Source organism: Pagrus major, chromosome 12 (genome assembly GCF_040436345.1).
Source record: "Pagrus major chromosome 12, Pma_NU_1.0".
In the NCBI taxonomy this organism is placed as follows: domain Eukaryota; kingdom Metazoa; phylum Chordata; class Actinopteri; order Spariformes; family Sparidae; genus Pagrus; species Pagrus major.
The window spans coordinates 17,614,601-17,627,726 of record NC_133226.1 but is presented as its reverse complement, the minus strand read 5'-3'; the positions used below and the strand labels follow the sequence as shown (position 1 = coordinate 17,627,726).

General features: G+C 39.6%; 1 protein-coding gene across 1 annotated transcript in view; it reads right to left on the bottom strand.

Moving 5' to 3' along the window:
• The window catches only part of pappaa (pregnancy-associated plasma protein A, pappalysin 1a), a 95,619-nt gene that overhangs the window by 39,106 nt on the left and 43,387 nt on the right, over positions 1–13,126 (bottom strand). The window contains exon 10 of the mRNA XM_073478224.1: positions 12,813–13,009. Within this exon, the coding sequence (XP_073334325.1) occupies positions 12,813–13,009 (197 nt within the window). The remainder of the gene's footprint in view (positions 1–12,812; positions 13,010–13,126) is intronic.

The following is a 13,126-nucleotide window of genomic DNA, read 5'->3' as shown; positions in this document are numbered from 1 at the left end:
AAGGTGATTCTGGAAAAAGATAGTTGATTCTCACCCCAAAGCGTCAGTTTTTCGACGACCTGGGAATTAGACTCAACAATCAATGATCTTTCTCCATAAACGCCTTTCCTACCTAGAGTGAAAAAATTCCAGTATTAAATACACAAATATTAGCATAGAAAGTTTGATCTGAGCGCTTTTGTGTTGCAAATTGTGTTAAAACCCTGGTACACATCCAGCCAGTCCTTTAAACTAGGAAGTGGCAGGCTCTCCTCTACTTGAAAACAAAATTCAGACTGCTGGAGATCTGGAAAAAAATTCCTGCACAGTATCTCATTTGTACTGTGATCAGTTGTTAATTAAGGACTGAGGTAACTGCATTCTCAACAATAAGTCCTAAAGGATGGTAAAAGGCACATGAATTGATTAATGCACAGAGGAGAGAGTGATGGGAGCCCAGAAACAATTGTAGTGCTCACTTTATCAAAGATTAAGTAACAAAAGCTGATAATTTTACACAGAATTTGCAACTTTGCAGAATTTGTAGCATATGGCGACAATTATCAATATACAAAGGCTACATCAACAAATTTAGCAACAAAAGAAGCAGCGTAAGCAGTAGCACTGTTACGGTGACGTGCAGAAATTATTATCATTACATGAATTTATCCTGGATGTACCTGTTATTGAAAAACACAAGTCAACTTCTCTCTAAGCCTTTGATTCCCTTTTTTCTGGCCCCTTTTTATAATGTGTCTCAGACACAGTACGATTTTTAAAATAAACTTTTATGGCTAATACATCAGCTGAGATCTCCAATGAGATCAAATAAAAAACAGATTTCCTCTATCGCAGACACACTGCAAGCCCTGATGAATCAGCCCGCCGCTAATATTAGGAATATTAAATCACTTTTAAAGAGATTTGGAGAAAAGAGTCATGGTGTCAAACACATTATTTACTGTAGTTTTGTAAGATGAGGTATTCTGAGCCAGCCCTGTTGCACACAGAGATTTACTGTGATACTAAAGACAATAAAACATTTTGCATGTGTTTGTATGTCTGCAATGAAAGAGCAATATAATCGTGACAATAGATACCTTATCTGTGTTTCCAAAGGATTTTAAAAGCATTGAATAACTCCATTAATGCCCCCAACAGAGAAGTGACGCAGAAGTCATAAACAACACTCAAGGTGAACGTTAAATTCTGGCTCTGGGTTTAAATACATCGTACAGGAGAGGCAAAAACAAAATATGGAAAGCAAACACATATGCATCTCAAGACTTGTTTTTGTTTGCCTTCAATGTGTTATGCCTATAAAATATACCACCTGCCAGCAGACCTTCAAATGGATTGCTTGATTACAACTAAAATATCGCAGCATGAACTGTTGACAAAAGACAGTCAAAAGAAGTCTCTCAGTTGGAAAAAAGGCGAGGGGGAAGATGTGGAAAATCTGTTGATTGTGAGGTAAAAATGGATGATTGAAACTGTTACAAATGACGGGAAAAGCAAATTTTGTAATGCTCGTGTTTTAAAGGGGTTTGCCCCAGAGTGGAAGTTGTTACTGTAAAATTAAACACACATTTCCTTAACTCTGATTCATAACATAACCACAACCAAATTTAAGGTAAATAAGTCGAATGCTAAGATGTCTACTTGGAACAAAACAACTTCTCGCCTTCATTGGGAAACAGTAACAGCGACACAAGAGATGAGTTCAAGGTCTTAACCCAAAAACACACACACTCACACAATAACACGCAGTTACACACATGGTCTTAATTTATACCAGCTGGATAGTCGGACTGGCAGACAACAGCCAATCCCTGGTCTGTAGACACAGACTGCTGTTTGTAAATCACCACTTCAGATAAAAGGAAAGCTTAGTGTCTTGAGCCAAGGGGAAACCAAAGGAGATAAAGGTGAGCAGAAAGAGAGAGTGCCACTGTCAGCCTCATTACCCTGAAAATACGTCTGCACTGTAAAAACGTTCATTGAGTGCATAAAGAAAAACATAAACTTGGAGAGGGGGAAACAGAGAGTGGCGCTGTTAGTAAAGACAGAGTAATGACAATAGTAATGGCTTTAATAAGCATAATGTACCTAAACAACAGCCTTTCCCCTTGTGATGGAGATTTGGCGCCAGGGTGAACTTAGATCACCTCTGCACATATCCGTGTACAAACACATACACAGACTCAAATACAAACATACACATATGCTACACCCGCCTTGGCTTGTATACTGATGTTGAAGCCTCGGGATTGTCAAAACGTCCTATCTTGGATTCAAATCGATAAACCAAACAGACACACACGCAAACATGGGCCATGTGTTCTTGGAAGATTATTGAGGCCCTCAGACATTTAGGAGGCCCCCGCAAAGGTCCTTCCTGTATCCTCCAAACACTTGAGGAGCTTGACGGAGATCTTAGCTCGACTCAGGACTCTTCAGATACACTGTACTCGGGTTTCTTTACTTACAACACAAACAATAGATGTAATTTTTCAAATTGGCATGCCCCCTCATTATAGAGCCATGCCACACCTAAAAGGGTCAATAATGAAACTTGATGCTATAATACATTAACAAGCAAATATTCCTGTGTCATTGTCTTGACAAATTTCTTATGGTATGAATGTATGAACTCAGTCTGAAAATCATCAAGATAAGACAAGATAAGATAAGATAAGATAAGATAAGATGAGATAAGATAGAACGTTATTAATCCCAAAGGAAATTGTTGTGCCAGAGCTTAGTACAATTTTACAGTACATTAAATGCTGGCATTGCACGTTCCTACTAACAATATAAGTATTCAAACTTGCATTTCCATTTTCAATTTTATGTTGTGACCACGTAAAACATCTGGTTTGGTCGACACAAACACAGCTGAAAAATCTCGCAAGATACCTGTTTTTGTCAGCTAGCTAACTAGCTGTCACCATCCCCTTCTCCTCTTGATAAGAAAGTCAACTCATACACTTGGAAGCTGACAACCTAATCGCCTGAATAAATGTTAGCTAAGTGAGTTTCTGCTAAACACCAGATAAGTTAAAACGATTGTTTCAGTTGCATTTTCTATTTCTGCAGGTCTACTTAAAAAACACCTGGTTTTGTCGCACAAAAACTGCTGGAAACGTCCCCAGGTGTCTCAAAATATTGACTGGTGTGACTTGAACTGCGGTTGGCCCTTTTGGCAGGCTTGTTGGTTTGTAACAGTGCAACCACCATCCCCTCCACCTAGCTGATGTGAAAGGTGGCTAATAAGCATAAAATGTGAACGTGATATGCCACAGTTGGTGCAAATTTCAACATTGGATGTATCTGTGGTTTGCAGAGTCGTAACTGCTAACATTACATCCTTGCGACGATGCTGTATCTGAACATGAAATGACACGTATTGTAGAAATGTTGATATGATACATATAAAACATACAAATTTAACACATCTATGGTTTGCAGAAACATACAATGCTGAACTGTATAAGAATGAGGCTTTGGTTATGTACTGTTGAGATTTGAAGTGGCGATCATGGGAACGTATGGCATTTACAGTATACATCTTGACAGACATGAGGACGCCATCATGATAACGTAATGTCTCACATACTATGTGCTATGTGGAAGAAAGCAAAAAAAAAAAATGCTGGTAGATATTATCAGTGGCTTGGCTTGTAAGAGCATTTCTGTTGTGCTGTTAGAATGTATCTCTGTCAACCAGCTTTCCCACAATTCCCCTTGTCTACACCAATTTACAAGTTCCCATTTCCCTAAATGATTCCAACCCAATTGTCTTAAGTCTTCATATCCTGTGCTTGGTTTTTGCCTCCATTCAGTCACTTTAGCAGTAAGTATAATCAGTACCACATCTAAGTTGTTCATTCATTTCGCGTGATGCGATGATCAACTCCAACATCCATCGACTCAGTGTGAGAGCTGCACCAGGAGTCGATATGAGAGCATACCTGCTGAGTTTATTGTTTGTTTCATATCCTGCTTTATGACTCTGTGAGGTCAGGCTTCGACCTAGTTTGCCTTTTCTTCTGGATTTGTGGAAATTTTGGACACGTGCAAATGAAGAAAATTTCCTAAGAGAATATTTATTCTGTCACAGCACCTCCTAAAAACATGTTTATTTCCATCACAAGGTATTTCTTCTTCTTCTTTTCCATTCCTCCCGTTCTCTTTGTGAAAGGCACATATATACGAATTTGAACCCTGAGCATGGGACGCAGTGAGTGAGCATCTGTGAGGCATTTGTGGAGAGAAAGAGCAACAGAGAGAAACTAGTATGAGTTTCCAAGCACCATCCCATGGTTTACTGGAATGCTGGTGAGCGCCTGGTGTGTGAGGTAATGTCCTGTCACCCAGCCCCACCCATACCCACTGAAGCTCACCGTCTCATTGGTTCGGACCTAATGATGGGCCACTTCCATGGCCTACTGAGAATGGGGTTGTAAAAGTTAGTGAGTGGCTGCAATTACGCAGTTTACCTATCCCACTTTCATCAGGGCAGACGTGAGTAGTGACTGGGTGGCAGGGACCATGGACCACAAACTAATGTATAGGGATTGGTGTGCGTACAATGCCAGCAAGTTGAAAACAGATGCGTCTGCAGAGAATATAAATGTCCCTCAGTCAGTGGTCCCCTATGCTCAATAAAACAGGGCAAAAACCCTGCATATTAACAGCTTGAAAATGTTATACGGGGGTCATCAGTGCCATGAAAAAATACACCAGTCACAATGAGGTTTCCACATGGCAGAAACCACAATAATAATTGAAACGGGAAAAGTAAAAGGGAAAAAGGAACGCCATCCCAGAGGTTTCTTTTTTATGTTACCACACGCTTATGTCACTGGCACTGAGCCTGAAGAGGGCTGTGTGGTTTTGGGGGAATGTTGGTGAGAGAGACAGTGCCAGGGGAGCTGGCCTTCCTGCACTGCTGAAAGCAACGGCTCGGCTACTGTATGAGCTTTTGTTTTTGTGGGCACGTTACATGCGTGTGTGTTTGTGTGTTTCAGCATGGGCGACTGTATGTGCAAGTTTGCCTGTGTTTTTGTATGCATGTAGGAAAATGTACACTCTGCAGTAGCCTATATACAGTTTGCATGTATCCTTAACTTAACACGCATTGTCTGATTTTTTGGGACCTGGGACAGAACTGGGCCAGTTGTTGTTTCCTTGTTTTTACCAGCTAGAATCATCTTAGAATCTTCTACAGTGCCTCTCCTCTCCCTCTCCTTTCCATCTGAAGCATTACTTGCCTGGAGATGAATGTGTTAGGTGTTATTTAATTCAGACCTCATGCACATATGTTTGTTTTACATCTGAAGATGGGTGAACTTTATATATAGGCAATTTCTTGCAGCGTGAGAGGACTAAAATGTTATCCCTTCTGTTGCTTATGTATAATTAAGGGGAGTGTTCTCCAGGGGTGCCCAGAGGTTGCGTCAGAGATTGCCTGGGCAGCAGCCCTCTCTGGAGAAATCACCTGGCTTGCTGTTCGAACGCACACACACACAATGCTAACCCAAACTCATCTACATACATGTACGTGAAAGTCTGCACACGTACATGGGCACACACACACACTCACACAGGTTAGTTGCTAGGGCCAGTTCTCCAATTCAATCCCCCTAGAGCAAGTTGAGCTGGCTCACCATATTCCATGGTGTGGTAGTGGGGGAACATTATGTTCTGCTCCACAAAGACAGCAGTAGTACATTTCCGTCCCCTATGGACCTGCCCTATAATCCTGCATGGAGTCGAAGCTGTGAGTATGTGTGTTTGCCTAGTGTGAGTCTCTGTCTGACTGTGTACCTGTGTGTAAGGATAATCATTTAAGTAAGCTGGAGCCACCTTACTGTATTCTTACCATTGGTCTCCTACAACATTTCATAATGGGTCTGACGTAGAAAGAGGGAACCGAAAGGGTCAACAAATCAAAACAATATAGCTATTAAACCTGGCTAGATTGTTTATTGGCAGTTATGCCTTTTTTCTGATCATTAATGTGTTTCAACTTTATTAACTTCATACATTCTCTGGTGTCCATATGGTATTTTGATTGGATCAAACTGCTCATTTGAGGACATTCTAATGTGGGAATGGCCAATAACAGTGGTTTTGGACCATTTTCTACTTTCACAATAATTTTTATTGAATGATGTATTTTCTTTTAAATGTAGAAAGACTGTCGGTCAAACTAATTTGCAGATTTTTTTTTTTTACCTTCAGTTACAACCACTAATCTGTTCATCCATCTGTATCTGTATTTCTGATTCCTTACATTTTTTTCATCTGTCTTGTCTGCCATTATATAAAGTATCTTTATATATCATTTACTTTAACAGCACCTCACTTTCATTTACAAATCTCAACCTCTCCTCCACCCTCTCAATCTTTAACCATTTCTTGGCTTCTGTCCCTGCCATTTTCATCATGTTACTACACTTTCACTACATCATCCAACCCCATATGGAAACATAATATATAACATATATGAAATTCCCATATCAAAATTTGTATATATATAGACACATGAAAAATATGTTGAATCATTATATGGCATTATATGCTGCAGCCATACATATTAATAATATATATGTAATTCATATAAACATATAGGTTTATAATATATATGTGTATATATATATATATATATATATATATATATATATATATATATATATATATATATATATATATATATACATATATATATTATTATTACAACATACATAACATATGAAATACACATAGTAAAATTTGTATATGTACACATATTAAAATAATATACATACGTTATATGTGTAGTGACATATTTTTCCATGTATGTCATACATAAACATACATATTTGCATGGGTAAAATTTGTAAATATAATTTTGAATAGGTTTCATATCAATTTTGAACATATATGTTCATATATTTCAGTAGGAATTCCATCTATCTACACATATTACATTTGCATATAGGGGAATACAAAAACCTTGCCAAAGCACTACAATCGTAGTTTCTACCTTAACACTGCACATAACTCTGCAAGTTTGTGCTTTGATTCACACTCTATGACCCAAAAATGAATGTGTGTCATTCTAACATAAATCTAGCACACATTAACATTCTGTCAAGGTAGACTGCAGGCTACTGAGCTATTGTGTACAAAAGGGCAGTATGTATTTATGGCTGTATGCAACATTTATTCTTATGTTGCTGAAACCTCCCTCAGAAGTGGATTAATGTGGGATCGTTCACCCATCCTTCTCCTTGGCTTTGCTTTGGTGTATGAAGATTCAGAAAAAAGTTCAGCTCAAATGCTGTATATTCAGATTATTATCCACTGTGGCATTTAATGGATGTGTATCTCTGCATCCCTCTGTATCTGTCTTTTACAGTAGAAGTATATTTCTGTCTATACTCCTTACACACACAAGTACATAGCACTTCAGATTTCGTGCAGATACACGATCTCTCTTTCTCCTCAAGTGCCTTCTTGTGCTGTTGTTGCTGTCTTGCATCCGCAAAGATCCCTATCGCTGCTGCCCGCCTCTTGCTCTCTCTCAGACACAAAGACACACATGCAGACACACACGCAGAATCAAGACTTTCTGTAGACATCAAACAGAACTGATACACAATTCAAATGCAGGACTTGTTTACTAGATCAGAAGGAAATGATTTACTATCCATTCTCCATTCCCTACCCCCAACACACTCATTCAGGACAAAAAACACCCACAAACACAGGGAGTTTGTTACACTAGCATTGTCTTGTATCAGGCGAGCACATCTTTAGCCCAACTCTACCAAAGAGCTGTCAGCCATGAACATGGAAACATGATTAAATGAAACCGCAAAGGATGAAGTAAGCTATTACTTCAACAAGGCAGGACAATGTGCTGTTGGTTTCTGATAAAACTAAAACAACTACAAATAACACAGACTCAGGCAGTTTTTTTTAACTGCTTTGCATCATGGTACTGAGGCAAAGTTTGTGAAAGTAGCTAAAGACAGCGTTAGCAACATGGCTACAGTCCAAAGCAAAAAACAACCTTAAGAATCCCAATTTGACTTCAGTGGTCCTAAAAGACAGAGTAAAACACATGGTTGTATTAATAACTATGCAGGTTTTGTTACTTAGTGATCTAGTAGAGTGAATGCCAGTTTTGAAACATCTCAAGTCCCAGTGGTAACGGGACACACATATCAACAAGGGAACAGACTTTGACACAACACCGGCACCCTCTATCGAGTGAATGGCCCTCCACTCACTCTTCCATCTGCAGGGTTCTTTTACTTTTGTTTCCACACTTTTTCCAGTTGTTCCATTGTTACCTGGGGACAGCGACCAGGGAAAACAATGTCTCTTCCTGTTTTGGTTGCGCAATGGCAGACGCCCTTCCTTTGTGTCGTAATCCGACCTTAATTTTTGCGGGAAAAGTCGAGTCCGTCCGGTGGCAGACCAAATAGCATGGTGATAGCAAGGTTTAGAAGGAAGCAATTCATACATGTATAGTGTAATTTCCCCTAGTTTTGATGTTGAAAAGTGGTTGCCATTAACGAGCCCTGCAAGTATTATCTAATCTGATGCCCCTATCAGTAGGATGAATCATTTTTGAGTGCTTTAGAAAACGATTACAGATCCTTGTCGCAAAACTAAAACCATTTTCTGATCTGGCTCAGGAGCATAAACGTCTTGGTATTGGTTATAGTTAATGGTCATGGTTAAAAGAAACCATTGTTGGCTTTCAGTCCAAAATGGGAAGTGGGCAGTGTTCTCCTTTGTCAAAGTCCGACACAGCCACTAGAAGGCTTTGTCACTTGAACATAAACATGTGTAGCATGTTTTTTTACTGAATGACTGGTTCTGCTGTTTTTGTTGTCTTTTCCATTGAGTTGAATTTAATGCAAAAATCAACAGGTATGAAAATGGAAGCAACTGTATTTGGCATTTGTATATTCACTATATATTAATCAATAAATATTAGATAGAATGTGGCTCTGTTTCATAATTCAGTTTCTATTCTGAGACTTAAAATTTGCAGATATCTTATGGAAGAATGGTACTCATCCCTCCAGTAAGGATCCAGAGATTTGCAGAAGTCAAGGAGCATTGACGCTGTCTTGATGGCTTGTGGTGACCCAACACCTTGCAAAGACACTTTATGTTGGTTTTATTTGTACACTCACTTGGCACTTCTATCCCATTTCTGGGCCTCAGTTGGCCTCTCTCCCTTTATACATCGCTGTCTTTTTCTCGACACAAAACCACTAGAAGGACAATGATGAGACATTTTGTGGATTGTGGATTATGGATTCTCGTGGTTAACCAGACAATAACTCCGGAAAGGAACTTTACTGTCATTTTGGCTTTTTTGCCGTGGTAATGACATTGTCTCTGGGGTGTGGTTGGCTGAGATCAAAAGGTTACTCAATGTGCCAAGATCCCAACAAGAAGTGACTGTATCTCTATTTTTGATCCTGTCAAGCATAAGAATCTTGCTGTACTCGTGGTTGTTGTAACTTCTCTTAATGTGAGATTAGTATACAAGAAATATGAGTGACAAAGAGAGAATGAGTGTGTTGTAACCGCAATGTGCATGCTATGTAACCCAAGAACATTTCCATCAGCAGCTTAGCTTCTGACAGGGTCACCCTTAGGCTTATTTATGCATGGTCACTCAGCGCTCTCAACACTTGTTTCTTGAGAAAAGATACTATGTCGCAACATGCCCTGCATTTATACCTTGGTGTCATCAAGTATGAGAAAGACATTATTTCAAAGATTAAGTATAGTGATTGTACAATTAACCTTTTCAAGCCTGCAGATTCAATTTATTCATGAATGCGTCATGCAAATGACGACATTGCCTGACATCTTCCAACAGCCTAGTTTGCCTTGACGTGGCAAGGAATTCTGTAACAATGAACCATCCACTGACACTGTAAGGAAATTGTTGACATTGCCAGCAATTTTGTGTGTTAAAGTGCTAAATAGATCTTGTTACCATCTACAAAAGGAAAGCATGGATTTATCTACTTTCTATTGCTTTAAGAAGCAGGTGCCAAGTTCTTCCAACAAGCATCACTGATAGGTCAGTATTTAAAATGGTTGAAGAAATCTGTGGAAAACTATGCAAACTACATTTATTCCCAGTAATCATTGATCAGTTACCCACAGAAGGCACACTTCTCTCTTCACATAGAAACATCCAACTATGTTCCATCAAAACATGAGTCAACTCAATGTCAGGGTGCTGCAAGTTCTCACCAAATCTGAGGTTTGTAACATATTCAAGCCGCAAATAAGGTGACTTCATGAGTTGAGTTCATATTAAGTTTCTCAGAAGTAATATATTCAATGTCAGCTCCCTTGAATACAGAAAATAAGCTCTGTACCCCAGCAGTTGTTACCATTACTCAATCCTCGCAAATTGTATACTGATGACAGTCATCTAAATTTTGCCAAACAATTTAACTGCACCAACAGCTTTCTAACTACCTGTCAAGAGCAATATGTGGGTCTGGATCTGCAAAGCCACATTTGGAAGACTACATCGCTCAGAAAATAATTACATCAACATCTCAACAAAGATTGCAGAGCATCATAAGTACCTTTGCAGTTCTGAGGCTTGGACTTTTTAATCACATCAAATGCATTTTGCATCACTTTTCTTATGCAAAACAATCACCTACAAACTGAGAGAACTAGAACGAAGTATCCTAGACGGTGAATATGATCCAGATGCCTGAAAAATGACTCTTCACTCTATGGCTGATTCCAGGTTGTCATCATGACTGATTGTTGGCAAAGAAAAATACAAAAAAATAAAATACCAGCTGCAAGACATCACCAAGAGCTCCTTTAAAATAGGTAACATCTTCAATAACTTTGTTTTGCTATCGATCAGCCACTGGTATTGGTGTTCTAAAGTGGCCATTTAAACTGGATCCATGAACAAAAGGCAAGCCTACTGCCTGGTCTTCATCTTTAGATCCACTCCGCATATGAGATCTGTGGCATAAGCCTCCAGGACGACCATCGCCACATGCATGCAATTGCAATATTGCTTAGAAGGACTACATGGACGAGGATCTGAAATCAGTTATTTGAGGCCTTGTTATGTTATCTTTGTTTTCCAAGGGGGGCTACCATAAGCAAACAAGTGTGCAAGCTGTTTTTTTTTTTTGTTTGTGCACATGAACACTATGAACACTAACAAGCTCAAGTTTATGGGCCAGGGTCAGGTACGTGAGAACTTACAGAAAGTGACGCAGAGGCAGAGAGAGAGATAGTGACAAGACCGCTGTGTTTTGATAACCTGCGTTTGCATACTTTCCACACGTGCACATGCACTTCTGTGTCCACATAGAGTATACAGTCAGTGGCCTTGTAATGAGGTGATCTCACCAGATACGACCCTAGGGGAACAGTGTGTTCTCCACAGTAAAAGTGCTTTTTGTATGAACAATGTGTCCTTCACAGCAGAAATCCTTTCTTTATGGCTATATGGACACGTTCCACTGGTGTCTCATTCCTCTCAGAGAATAAACCATCTGCAATCTTCTTGGTTGGAACGCGCTCTGTTTTTCTCTCAGACAGATGCGGTGCCATATAAATATCAAATGCATTAAATGGTGTCGGTTACTAGCCTACCTTTGTTTTTTGTAAACCCTTGCCAAAGTGTTCTTGAGCAAGGCACCTGACCACAGCTGTTCAAGAATGCCTAGTTCACTGGCCTTGTAAAATGCATCATCAGCAGTGAGAACAAGCTTTACAGCCAACATCAGACATTTCCAACATCACACACATGCCTCTGAGGAGAGAGAGCTGTCCGTGTAGAGGTGTGCCGCTTTCAATTTTAACACATTGTCTCTCCTTTGTAGGGTTGTAAGCATGCAATTTAACACTGATATTGATGTCACTCAAAGCATTTTAACATTTTATTTGATCAACAAATACCCTGAAAGCTGTTAAAGAACCAGACAATAATGGATGTAAAATAAAAAGGACTTTAAAGGAGATAGTATACTTCAACAACATGCCTTCGCTTTGACTTTCTATATTAGGGACGGGGATTAAATCAGATCAAGTCTATTTGCACTTCTATGTGTCCGAAGCTTTGCGTGTGTGTACATGAATGTATGCCTCACCCTAATGTTTTGGGCAATCAGTTCCTTTCTGCGTTGCGACAGCAACAGATCAATGCCTCCACCGGGCTTAGTAGGAATCAATGGCTTCTTCTTTCTCTTCAATAAGCATTACTTTAATGAGAGCAGCAAACTTCTGCACCCACACTGGGAGACATCTAATTAAATGTCCCAATCTCTGAAATTACTTAACTGGCAAACAAGCTAAAGAAGTTGTTTTGTGTCTCGCAAAAATGGAAGTTTCACTATCATCGATATGTAATTGATTTGTGGTTGAGAAAGCTGTTGCCCAAAATCGTGACTGAATTAGAGACCATACCCGAAACAATGAAGGAATGAAGGAGAATGCCTGTTTTTAGTTACCAATTATGATCCAATGTATTGATTAACAAGATCTTTATGTACATCAACGTAATGGTCGAAATATATGGGACACGGACACGAAACGGCACATCTGGTGCAGCATGCCCACAGTGGATCTAATCCATTTTCATCAAGTGAAACTGCTCCACTGACCACAAAGGCCACACACAAACGTGTGGGCGTTGCGCTTATACATCTCTGTTTTAACGTGCATTTAAAAGCATAGTCTTACCGAAACTACATCACAAATTCCATAACGTATACATGTACAGTATATTGTACAGGCCAAACTGTGTATTGCCTTACCTTTGTGACAGCAGGGTATCCGGCAGCCACCTCCCCAGAGCAGTAGGGCTTCGCCTCATGGGAAACTTCGACAGTGGAGGCCCACTGGTCAAGGAAACCATTTGGAGTGTAGAGGCCACAGTCTCTCACACCTGTCTCTCGCTCAAAGTCCTCACACACTCCGTCACCATCATAGTAGTAACACATGCTTGGCTCCTCTGCAGGTGAAGAAACAACAGAGAAAGAGTTGGAAATTCTGTTTGTTTTATATAATAGTAACATTTTCAGTAAAGTGAGGGTTCAGTACAAGTATAAGTTGGACAAATTGGGCTGCT